The sequence below is a fragment of the Tiliqua scincoides genome, chromosome 4 (genome assembly GCF_035046505.1).
Source record: "Tiliqua scincoides isolate rTilSci1 chromosome 4, rTilSci1.hap2, whole genome shotgun sequence".
Taxonomy (NCBI): Eukaryota; Metazoa; Chordata; class Lepidosauria; order Squamata; family Scincidae; genus Tiliqua; species Tiliqua scincoides.
In genome coordinates this window covers 195,468,741-195,481,877 of record NC_089824.1, presented here as the reverse complement: position 1 = coordinate 195,481,877, position 13,137 = coordinate 195,468,741, and the positions used below count along the sequence as shown (strand labels likewise).

Below are 13,137 nucleotides of genomic sequence, written 5' to 3'. Positions count from 1 at the left end.
TCCTGTTCTTTTGAGAGCTTTTCTCCCTGTTCTGTTACATCTCCCTATGTAAATTTCTAAAGTCTTCTTCCTTATGTCTTTCCAACATAGCACCATCCTCTCCTTGTTCATTTTCTGTCCAAAGCAAAACCCTTCAGAGCAAATCTTTGTTGAATTCCTACTACTCAGGTACTTATACCAGAATTTATTATTGATTCTATTTGCTTTTCCCTATAGATACATTAATTATGGCAATGAAGAACTGAGACACTGGAATGTTGAAAAGCGCTAACTTGTAATTTTATTTATTTTTCACCTTTTTTTCTACCGTTGACCTTCTGTTGGGTTCTATTGATCCGTGTTCTGTGCACAAATGGGATTTCATCTCAAAGTATCATCAGACACTGTTCCATCGACTACATTGTTAGGTAAGAGGACTGTTATGATGCCCAATAGCCTGTTGATAAGAAAACACATTCTATCTGAAAATGGCTCAATAGAACAATGGCAGACATCCTCCAAAAATGTTATTTAGTAGTTAAGTACCATTTGGGATAGCAAATAAATCACTGATAAACTGACGCACAGGAAGAATAATTGTTTTAGTGTATACATACCATCAAAATTCTGCTACTTCATGCGATTTATTTTACTTCGATAGGTAAGAGCTTGTTTACTGTGATGTGATCACAAGCAATAATTAGACCAAAACATAACCCCCACCTATTCAAGCAATGCTTCAGACTTCAATTTTTTTTTTAAGTTAAATTGTTAATTTGACGTTATGGATTTGAGGGACCAAAGTCAGAAAGAACTATAGGAAACATATTCTGACCTCCAGCTTAGCTAACAATCATGACAATTTGCTTCAGTGCAAAGTCCCCTGAGGAAAGAAGCATTTGAGACACATTATGGGATGCAGCCTTTTTTTTTTTTTTTTTAAAGAAATCATTGATTCCCCTTTCAATCAAAAAGATTGTGTTATGCTTTTACAGTCAATTCTTATTATATTTTTTCATTATTAAAATGAGGTATTTGTATGCTTAGGCATAACGGACTTAAAATCTATGTTCTTCATTTTTTTTCCTGATTCGCAAATGAAACAGGCTGTGTCTGCAAAGCTGTGCACAGATGTTTCATGTCTGAAAATATGATACAGAGCCCTGATTTGTGTAAATGTGTTAGTCATTTTACCTGTGGCACTGTAACTTCCTCTTGTTTCATCCAGAGTCTTGGCACCAACATCGAAATAGATCCAGAGACAAAAAGTAGGCATGCTTAAAGCACGTTTCTATGTTTAAATCCTTTATAGGTGTATGCAGGAAAGATAGAGAATGTAATCCCTTCAAAAAGAGTTCCCCAAAGTTCCACCAAGACAAGAAGTCACTAATGTGGGTGATGTCTTATAGCAACTGAAATGTCCTTTCCATCCACGTCTAGTCTCAGTTCATCAGTGAATGAAGTTCCTCATCTTTCTTGAAGACATGGCACTCATGAGGGTAGAATGGAAACCCTTAAAAAATTAAATTAAAAAATTCTTGCCAAAATTGTACCTTTTCAAGCCCTGGAGAACATAGTTGCAGCCCATGCCCTTGGTTCAACTCACCTGAGCCAAACTGTTCAAGACATGCCAAAAAATGTAGTTTGACAATCTAGGCCTAAGCATCAACTCCAAAAATTAAAGTAAATTAGGAATATCTTCAACCAGACCAAAACACTCAAAAAGCATTTGCAGCTCCATGATGAGCCTGCCTTCTTAGTTTATAACAAACACCAGGATTATAGTATAACAGAGAGTGGGAAACCGAAGAAGGCTGTAGACAGATATATAAAACAAAGGCAAAGGTCTATGGATAAATACTTCTTCAATTAAAAAATAAAATAGACGCACTTAAGCCCAGTTCATAATATCCGTGTCAGTGGCCATTGTGTGAAGCAGAAGTGGAGAAAGGGGAAATAACTGCATGGATAAATCCTGCATGGGCTTTGTTGTTTGTGTTTGAGCACATTGTCTGTTCTGGAAGGGAAGGGCATCTAAGCTGCTCCTCTGCCACTCACAGCTTCTTGTTGGCCAAGATACATATAAGCCTGTCTGCAGGCGTTCCCATAGTTATAGAACTTGCTCATTTATGCACCCTATCACTCAGTCCATGCCACACAAACATGGATAAGCCCCTACTGTAAGTGAATTCAGCTCAGTCTGAGTGAGGCAGGCACACTCCAAAATATATATTCAGTATGGGATGTTGTCCCATCTAACACTGCAGCAAGCTTTTATTTTTATGCTAACAAACCAAGCTGGAAGTAGGAGAAGATCCTATACTGTATAAATCCATTGTTAACTCCTGAGTCACCTCTGCCTAGTAGGTTGAAATATCTCTTGAGATAGCTAATACCCCCTCTATGTGAGAAATTTATAAAAGGCGACTCATAAAATGACAAGCTAAAAGCAAATTTATGGTGACAAACACAATTTGATGTATTGTTTTTATATACCTTCTAATCTGGAGTTTAAGTTTAAGTAAGCATTCAGACCCGGTAATAGCAATTTTAAAAGCACCCTATCTCCATTAAAGTTACATGCTACCAACAATATTTATGCAACTCCAAGCTTAGAAAACTGATAAAATATGACCTAAATCAGCAGATAATATCTGAGCAGTAATCATTGTGCATTGTAGACAGTGTAATAGTTTTGTGTGGAGCTTTAGGCTTGAGAGTTAGCAGCTCGCCATAAATGTTTTGTGATGTTGCATTGCCATGCTCCATATTCATGCTTCTTGACAACTGGTCCATAATTTTGTATGTGCCATTTTTTTTTCATAATTTGGATAAAAATAATATATCACACACTTTTTTTGAAGCTTTTGTAAAATTTCAGGCAAAGAAATGAAGCCTAGCTGTTGAAGGTACAGATTGTGTTCTCCAGTATGGACTGATTTTTAGCATGAAAAGTAGTCAGTTTTGCTGCTGCTGCACCATGTTGATTTGGGCTTTTCTACAAAGAAATATGGTTAATTGTGAGGACGGTCATTTGGCTTGGTATAGTTATGTGAGACCTTTGGATATTCTGAAAGTTGCATTATGGTTACTGTATTGACCTTTACAATAAACTCTTGTTATAAACAGGTTCTACCATATACATATTGCACAATAAATGTGATTGATTAACCTGACCTTTTTCCTGGCCTCTAGCCCAGAATAGTATCAAATTATTTTCTTGCATATGTATCTTCTCCTTCCTCCAAGGAGGTGGGCAAATAGAACATAAGAAGAGTCCTTCTGAATCAGGCCAAAAGTCTAACTAGTCTAGCATCCTGTTTCCCACAGTGGCCAAATAGGCATCTTTGGGAAACCCACAGGCCAGAGATGAAGGCAAGCAGCGCTCTTATGGTGTTGCTTCCCAGCAATGGGTATTCAAAGGCATACTGTTTTTTGCATGCTTTACCTGTGATTTGTTGACAGGTCAAATGACATGTGAATTCAACCATTGATTCATCTATCCTACTTCTGTCCACTTAGAGTGGCAGCAGCCTTTTAATATCTCAGCTAAGGGTCTTACCTCAGATATTGCCACCAGGCTGGCCTATGAAAGAGCCCTGTCTGAAGCCCTGGTCAGTGTAAACAATACTGAAAAAGATAGATCAGTGTAAGCAAGCTTCATAGGTTCTGTGCTATGGTGCTTGTCACAGACACAAATGGAGCTGCACAAAAGTTCCTACAGGCTAGTATTTAAAGACTCAGAAAACCCTATTGTCCCTGACAGATGTTATGAGCATTTTACCAAAGTGACTTGGAATATGGAAATTTCCTACTCAGATGTGCCCACAAAAGTTTGAACCTCCACAGGGTTCAGTGACTGCAAATTATGTCACATTTTGTGGGTAGATTCAAGCCATTGTGCGAGATCATACTGATGGCTTGCAAAGGCACACACAAAAAACCTCAACTAGATTACTGGTCTAAAGCTGCATAGCCCTCTGCAAGGCTCCCAGAGGCTTGAAATGTTGAGGAAAAAGCAAGTGCTACCCACCTCCTGATTCCTTTGCAAACCAGAAGAGGTTTGCGCTTGCTTTTTCTCAACATTCCAAGCCCCAGGAACCTTGTGGAGGGCTGGGCGGGGCTCCCCACACCTCCTGCTGCTTGCCCAGGGACTTTGTAAGTACAAGCATCCCCCTTGTCCCCCTTAGCGACATGATCCTGGGAATCGTGTTGCCTCCCCCTTCCCCTTAAAGGACAGGGGAACTTTTACAAGAACTGGTGGGTCATGACCCGCCTGTTTGAGTATCACTGATGTGCACAATCAGGTCTTGCAGAAATTCAGTGTACTTTACTTAGCTGTCTCCTGGCAAGTGCTAGTCTACTGTCACATGTGTCTTGACAGCTGAGAAAGTAACAATGATAGTGTATGATAACTGAATTTCAGCATCATTAACCTGATCTGAAGATTGGCTTGTTATTTTTATAGTTGTTTTTTTAAAGTGGGAGTTTAAAAAGTGAGAGCTGAATCCATGATAAATTAGCTGCCATCTTCCAGTCTGTTTCAGAGCTGCTTCAGGGGTAGGATCCATGGATTCATCTACAGTGAATAACCCACACTGAGATGTCAACACGAAGTGATTGATGAGTATCTTTAACAATATTCCATCCAAACTCTCCTTAACATCTTTAGTGGTTGTGAGGAATTCCAAAGCTCTACTGTTTGTAGGCTGTTGGCAAGTTGAGAGGAGTTTAGCAGAACTGTGCTTTGAATAAGAAGTCTTGAAAGCAAGTCCTAAAAAGAAGAAAAGAAAACTGGGCATGTTTAGATTGGAGTTAAAAAACAATCTCTTTACACTTTTTATGTGTTTAGAGGATTTCTGGAAATGAGAAAGACCATGATTTTCTTAGCCAATATGGATCTAACAGTAAGCAGTGGTTAAAATAATTAGGTTATACATTTATGGGAAAAAGGAAGTGACCATAAGGGCAAAGCCCTTGTTTCACCATAAGTGAAATGAACTGTCCTAAAAAACTGTGGACTCTCTTTTTTGGCCAATTTCAAGATGTGATATTTGATAAACAACCTGGAAAAGATATGTATAGCTGTACTCTGTATACTTATTACTGAGCAAATGGTTGATTGGGTGAGCAATGGGGTTGTTTCCACCTCTAACTTGGCAGTGTAGTTGCTCTTTATGTAAATGGTCCTACTGTGAAAGAAATTTATTTTGAACTAATTAATAGCAATTATATAGCATGAATTAATTTAACCTTAAGACAGGCAAATAAAGTAGTCTAGGAAGTGAAGGGTATTGTTGTTGGTTATGTAGCCTGACACGAAAATGCAATGATTCCCTCCTTAGGTTGATTCAAAATGTGACAGTGCCTATGAAGTGGCAGCCATAATGTTTCATAATATTTCAATTGAATTTTGGTCACTGTGGCAGTGCTGCCTTACGTTACCTATAAATATCTCATGTAGTACTGAAACTTGGAAAAATAGAGTTCCACATCTGCTCTTGAATGGGGCAGCTTTATGCCATCCATAGGGAGAGAGAGAGAGCGAGAAGCATGATCAGTCCAGATCCCTAAGATGAAGAATTTGGGGGCAGTGTGACTAGCAGATGAATTAGATGGCCAGGTATTCGATGCTCAGGTCAACTGCCTCAGTGGCAGACTGGATGAAAGTCAGCAGGCTCAAGAAGAGGATGATTGCCTTTCGCAGTGGTAGATTGCTTAATCTGAAGGAAGTTAGTAGGTCTGCTAGACTCTCTGTCTCTTAGTAGCACTGGAGTGTGGTGTGGTGTCCCAGGCCAAGGTGATATGGGTTGCTGTGGCAAATTCCTGCCTGACATCAAGTGCAGTTGTCTCCTCCAGTTAGCAGGGACGCACATGGTGCAGGGAGCCAGCTCCTGATCTACAGAATTGCTTTTTTGAACCCTGAAGTTCTTACACTTATTTTCTGAAGAACATGCTCAGTTATATAGTCAGTACAACTGGTATGATAGTTGATCACTTTTCCACTTTGGACCATGTTTATAATATTTTAGCATAGTTCCTTGAAATAAGCGATTTGTCACATAATAGCCTAGAGACACACATGAAAACAAACACAATCTATAAGCCAATTTTACCAAGTGCCTCTATACTGCTAACCTAATGCAGAGAGTGATTTTAGCCATGCTGGAGCCATCCTGAGGAGATGTCAAATAAATGACAACCCTTAACTTCAGTAGGGTGAGATTGGATGTGTATGTAATTAAATCCATAGCAAACACCACTCCAAAAATAATTTATTTTGTGCAAAGGATGTCTTATCATGTTACACAGTTGCCAAGACTAACAGAATAAGAATATAAATGGATATGATAGGCCTATCATTTCGGAATCGTGGCAAGACTGCGGATATTAGAGGAAGAGTTTTGAAACAAAACTTTGCTTTTTGTATTCAAGATGCACTACATTGTGGTAATGCCTGAGTTGCTTCAACAAAGCTCTTATTGTTGACAGGTGCCCCACACCTGTCTTCTTCATATTTTACCAGATGAACATTATGATATGAATAGAGGGGAAAAAAATATGGATACTGTCCCTCCCTCTTAACTTTCCAAGTTTAACTCTAGCTAGAGTCTGTGAATCAATATACAAATGTACTGCACCTCTAAATAGTGAACTGTACTGAGAAGAGCAATTAAGGGCCCAGTCCTATCCCCGGCCAGTCCAGACCATGCAGTGGAACATGCACTGCATGTTATAGGTGGGAGGTAACCAGATGACTCAGGAGAGGTAAGTAAAATTCTTTTCTATTTACCTTTCCTGCTGTCCATGCTCAAGGGCAACTCTGCAACTACGTAAGTGTAGTTCAGTCTATATGAATGAACAATAAGAGCCAAGGCCCATATAAATTGTCCCAACACCGCATACAACACAGGTTCAAGAGATACATGATGTTCCTAAACATCATCATGGAATACACGGATGTAACTGAGGTCTTATACAGACTAGACCATAAAGGGAAGGAGAGAGATCAGTGATAGGGAAGCAGGCAAGTTGCATTCGATTGCCGAGAGAGGTGATGGACTCTCCCTCACTAGAGATATTCAAGCAGAGTCTTGACAAGCACCTGTTGGAGATGCTCCAAGAGGATTTCCTGCCTAAGGCAGGGGGTTGGACTAGATGACCTATTAGGCCCCTTCCAATTCTATGACTCTATGATGTTCCAAGTAAAAGAAGATCATTTTATTGATTAATTAAATGCACAGCTTCACAACAGTGCTCTCTAGCAATCTTAATGTACATTTTCATATGTCACACGAAGTCTGAGAAATGGAATTAGTAGTCAACTATTAAGAATTTCATACTTTCAGTATTGTTCACTGATTGTTTTTTTGTCTCATAGCTTGCTATAGAACTTTGGTTGTCAAATTCAGTTAGTTCTCTGGCTGACAACACTGATTTACAGATTCACACACTTACTACAAGTAGGGCTTGCGGTTGTATGTCCTCTAAGACCAAATTCATCTTGGTGAATAAACTATTGTGGAAAAGGAAAGGAGAAAAAAAAACCCCTCTTAGATTCTGATTCTCAGATGTATCTATTAGAGTTGTCTGTGGTATTTAGATACATGCATTACCAGGGAAAAAAAAATTGGTGTCTTGAGAATTGGATACTAGACATTGTTACATTGTTTGATACAAAAGTGACTTGCAGGAGCATTCCCGATGGATAAGAATTGTTACTCTTGGAACAGTTCTCAGAAAGTTTTTTTTTTATTTCTTCAGAAGCAAGAATTTGTTATGACATCTGTTTGTACAGATTGAATTGCTCATATTTCTAACTGTTCAGTACATTATGAAACGTGGCAGAATGCCTACCTGAGTACTTCATTAACCTTGCTTACATCAAGAGTTGTATGATTAAACATAGAGGGAACAATAGTTTTCTTGTATTATGTATTATTTGTTCATTTGTATTATGCATTATGCACTCCAAGAAAAGAATATTTCTTTCTTTCTTTCTTTCTTTCTTTCTTTCTTTCTTTCTTTCTTTCTTTCTTTCTTTCTTTCTTTCTTTCTTTCTTTCTTTCTTTCTTTCTTTCTTTCTTTCTTTCAGCCCAATCCTAACAGGAAGCCCAATCCTGAGCTGCCCGGGGAGCCCCAGCACGGCTGCCGAATCCAGCTCCTCCCATGCTACCACTAAAGTAAAGGTGCCGCTAAAGTAAAGGCGCTCATGTAAGGCATGCAGCCTTCACGAGCCCCTAGGATCCTATGGAGCAGAACTCCGCGGATCCTCCTCCCGCCTGCCCCCAGGCACGCCTCTGACATGCCCCCCTCCCCACATCTCACTGGCCTCCCCCCTCCCCGGAACACCCCCGTCCCTGCCCCCATTTCCTGTTCTGCAGCCCGGCGGTCGCAGGCACTGCTGAGCCGTGGAACGCAGCCGCCCACCGGGCAGTTGGTCAGTGCTGGCCAGCGCTGAGCCAGCTCCAGCAGGAGCCTGGCGGTAAGCCCCGCAAATGTGCCTTACAGCACGTTTGCGACTGTGGTTGCGCGGACCACAGAATTGGGCCCTTACTTACTTACTTACTTACAAATCAAAAGCTACCTGTGATTGAGGCCCTTATAGTTGCCTGTCTTATTTTGGCATTAAAAATATGTGGCAGTACATGGGATGAAAGGATTTTCTCCATTCCTTTATTATTCCATGATTTCTCTCTGCTTTTATTACACTTTTCCTGAGTAAGTTAATTCAGAGAATTTCTAAATAATTCCAGAATTGGGACATGCAACTTTGTAGCAGTTTTCAGTTCATTATTTTGCATATTTCATTCCCTCTGTGTTACTAATGGTCCTCTTTCCTTTGCTTTGATAAAATACTGCAAAATCACCATTTTTATCTGGTCCTATGAGTGAATGCAGCAAGATTTTTTATGTGTGGTTTTTTAGTGATACATACACATGTGTTCCTATGCACTACTGAAACTCCATACTAGTATTGTACATCATGCAAAAGAACATACAATCACTCATGGTTGCTTTTTTGCAATGTCTTCTCAATATGCACAGTCACATTGATAAATTAGAGGAGAGAAGACAGAAATGAACTGAAACAGTGCATGGACATTGCACTGCACAAAACAAAGAAATTAAAAAAAAAAAAACAGTGGAGTGTCCCTTAATGTATCAGTTCCATCTCAAAAAAGAAAACCAGGTAATATAGAACAGCCATTTTCAACCACTGCTGTGGCACACTGCTGTGCCATGAATGGTCTGCAGGTGTGCTGCAGGAGTTTTGGGGAGGGTCATTTATTTGTAGGGCCATTGGGGGATGCGAGCCCCCTACCAGCAGCATGGTGTGCCTTGTCAGTTGTCAAAATCCAATGGTGTACCTTGGCAATTTTAGTACCTTGTCAGTGTGCTGTGAGATGAGAAAGGCTGAAAATTACTGATATAGAATGTCAGAATTCATTGAGCAATTTGAATGAGAATTTCAGTTAATTTTGAAACTTTTCCCCTTGCCTTTTATTAGTAAGGAGAAAAAAATACAATGAAATTATGAAATGTGGAGAAAAAAGAGAAGGAAGAAAAAAGAAAAAGAACTATATGTACATATCAGCAATGCTACATACTTTGACATCCACAAAAAAGTTATACAGAGATAAATTTATAGGAATCTACACGATAAGCCAAATCCATAGATAGTACATGCACTACACATATACAGGTATAAACTAATTATCTGTGGATTTTTAAACCTGCAATTTTCTCTCAACGTGATGAGAAGTGCCCTTTAAATTAAAGGAAAAATATCTCTTTACTCAGTGGTTAAAAAATAGACTCACCATTGTACTGCAGGAGAGCCAGACAGCAGCAGCAGGCAGACAGTCAATCAATCAATCTCTCTCCAAGGGCTTAGAGCAGCTTAGTTTCAGTTCCAGGCGAGCAACCCCTCCCTTCCCCCTGAAGCATGCAAAGAGAATGCAAAGCAGAGGTGACAATAACTTCTGCTTTGCATTCTTTTGCGGGATTCAGGAGGAAGGGAGGGGTAGCTTGCCTGGGAGTGAACTGCATCTAAGCTGTTCTAAGCCCCTGGAGAAAGATTGCCAGATTTCATGATTGCTTGCTTGCTTGACTGTTTGCCTTCTTGCCTGCTGCTGCTCTTCCACATTACAATGGTAAGTGAGGCTATTTTTAAGCCATTTCTGCTCAATGTTGCATATACACAACAGGGATCAAATGTGTACACCTGTGGTCTGGGCAGAAATGTTTAAAGCGCTGAGTAAAGGGATTTTTTTTTTCAAATGGATTTCATTTAATGCAATTTTCATCATCCATGGGGGTTCTGGGAACAGATTCCCCGCAGATGCTGAGACACAACCTGTATATTAAAAATGGCTTCCAACTATCCATAAATATGTCCAATTGCAGTTATAATCTATAAGCAATTTGTTCAAATGTATATCAATGATCGTTGCAATATTACATGAATACTCTTAATGAGTTCTTCCGAGAAAAGTCATATTTATAAGCAAGACAACATCATATGCCTAAGTGCTGCATTTTCCACATTACAACAGCAACATTTATATTCTTTAATTAATACTATCAAGATGTTAAGGTGTCAGGTAAAACCTGAAAATAATTTCTGGTTGAATTAATCACAGGAATCACCATCACAATTTATTACTGTTGCTCCACAAGCTCAAATATCGCATTATAAAAGAGGGACTGACGTCAAAACTTCAGACTGCCTATTATACGGGGTATAGGCAGAAGCACAAATTCATCATAGGACTGGCAACTAAGATTGAGATATAACTTACCTAACAGCTTGATTCTAATTAATTATTTATGACAGTAGAACATTATTCTGCTGTCGTAAATGGCGTCAGCAACCCGCACCTGCTGGCTACCCATGGGAGTGCAGTTGATGTGGGAGATGGGAGGAATGGGGCAGGAAGGGGCAGGAACGGGGGAGCTTTTGGGAATGGGAGGGTGGGAGGCAGAATGGGGGAGGAAGGAGTGGTTCCTGGAGGCACTACCATGCCCTAGGATCCTATCTCCCTTCCCTCTCCCTTACTCTCCTCAGACTTATGCCAGCTAAATAGCTAATATATGCCAGCTAATATAGCTAAATAGCTGGCATAGATTAAAGAAGAGCTATTGCAAAGGAATGTTCCTTACCTTGAGGAAGCCTCTGTGATGCAGCACGTGCCCTATTGGTGCAGCTGCTTCGGCATTAGGGGAGTTAGTCAGGATTGGTGCCTAAGCTCACAAGTTAGTGCACAAAGGAATTTCACTCTTGAGTGAATTAATATGCCCTGAGGAGATTTTACTTCTAACTAACTAACTAACTAACTAACTAACTAACTAACTAACTAACTAACTAACTAACTAACTAACTAACTAACTGCAGAGGTGGGTAGGTCTATAGATGTATTTCTATATCAGAGTCGTGCTCGCTTTGGCAGCACATATACTAAAATTGATCGATATCAGAGTCAGGCTATAGGCCTCCTGTTCCTATTCAGGCATGCCATAAATTTCCACTGCTCTGGTGAGATGCTCATGTAGACAAAGTATAGGCCTATAGGAAAAATCTTCCATTGATTTCTGATAAAGGAACTCTAGGGAAAGTAACAAAAATAAATCCCCAGGCATAATTTGTTCTGAGCATGGAAAGTAAATAGTTATATCTGATGTTGCTGATTCATTTGATATGATGAATTTCAGGGTCTGAATGTTCTCTTGTAAGCCTGAGCATTACTTTTTACATCTCTCTGTTGGAAGGAGACCTTGTAAATTCTTTAATTGGGTCTTCTACAGGCATGAGTCCTCAGAGACCCAGTTATGAAAAGTGTTTGTATTAAACCAAATGGTAGAAAATTAGGCATAGTATGCCCATTGGGAAAGTCCACCATAGAAATGGAACCCTTTTATTAAAGGAGTTAATAAGAAATGGAGAGAGAAAAGATGCATCAGGAAAGTAAATTCATCTTGGAGAATTAATATGCCTTGAAAATCTTTGTTCAAGGTTCTTACATTATTTTCTGAATATAAGAAAAGCTTATCTGGATCAGACCAAAGGCTCACTTAATCTAGCATTCTGTTTTCCACAGTAACCCACCAGCTCTCTGTAATCAACTTTTTTTCTAACCTAAAAGCCCCAAATGGTTGTGATTTTCCCTCACAAATAAGGTGGTCCAACCCCCTGAATTATTTTGCTTGCTCTCTTTTGTAGCTTTTTCTACTCTACAATATCCTTCTTGAGGACCAGAACTGTACACAGTATACTGAATGTGATTACATCCTAGATTTGAATAGGGGCATTTTAATATTAGCAGTCTTATTTTCAAGCCCTTTTCTATTAACACATAACATGGAAATGGCTTTATAAATATCTGACCCATGTTGGGTCCACAACAATCTCAAGATGTTTTTCTTTCTTTATCACCAACAGCTCAAACCTCATCAGTGTATATGTGAAGTGTGGATTCTTTTCCCCCAGTGTGCATCACTTTATACCAAGGATGTCCAAACTTTCTGGCAGGAGGGCCACATCATCAATCTGACACTGTGTTGGGGGCCAGGGAAAAGTAGAATTAATTTACATTTAAAATTTGAATAAATTTATATAAACGAATATATTAGAGATGGAACTTATATGAATGAATGAAGGTCTTGCAATAGACCTATAAAAGATCTTGTGCAAAGCAAGGCCAGCCTTTCCTTTGCTGCCACTGCTGCATCACAGACGTGAAACAGCAAGCAGAGGAGGGAGCCCTCATCCCACAGCTCACATGAGAGGTTGAACAGTTGGCCGTCATGCTGAGATCAGTTGCGTCGGGCCAGCATGGGCTCCAGCAAGTCTCCAGAGGGCCAGAGGCTCATTGGAGACTGGGGGCTCCCTGAGTGTCGGATTGGGAGTCTTCAAGGGTCGCAAGTGGCCCCAGGGCCGGGGTTTGGGCACCCCTGCTTTATACTTATTAATTATTAATTATTAACAGTATTACTTAAATACATTGAGCTCTGTTTGTTCCTTGGTTGCCCATTCACTCAGTCTGGAAAGGTCATTTTGAAGTACAGTGGACCTTCCTTATTCCCAGGTTCAACATCCATGAATTTGACTCAGCGTGGGTGCTGCTCCTGTGCTGGAGAGTCTCACCTGACTTCCCA

At 39.8% G+C, this 13,137-nt stretch overlaps 1 protein-coding gene across 1 annotated transcript in view; it reads left to right on the top strand.

The window, feature by feature from the left end:
• Positions 1 to 13,137, top strand: part of PTPRT (protein tyrosine phosphatase receptor type T) — a 556,684-nt gene that overhangs the window by 486,331 nt on the left and 57,216 nt on the right. The window contains exons 19-20 of the mRNA XM_066624691.1: positions 91 to 168; positions 372 to 407. Of these exons, the coding sequence (XP_066480788.1) occupies positions 91 to 168; positions 372 to 407 (114 nt within the window). The remainder of the gene's footprint in view (positions 1 to 90; positions 169 to 371; positions 408 to 13,137) is intronic.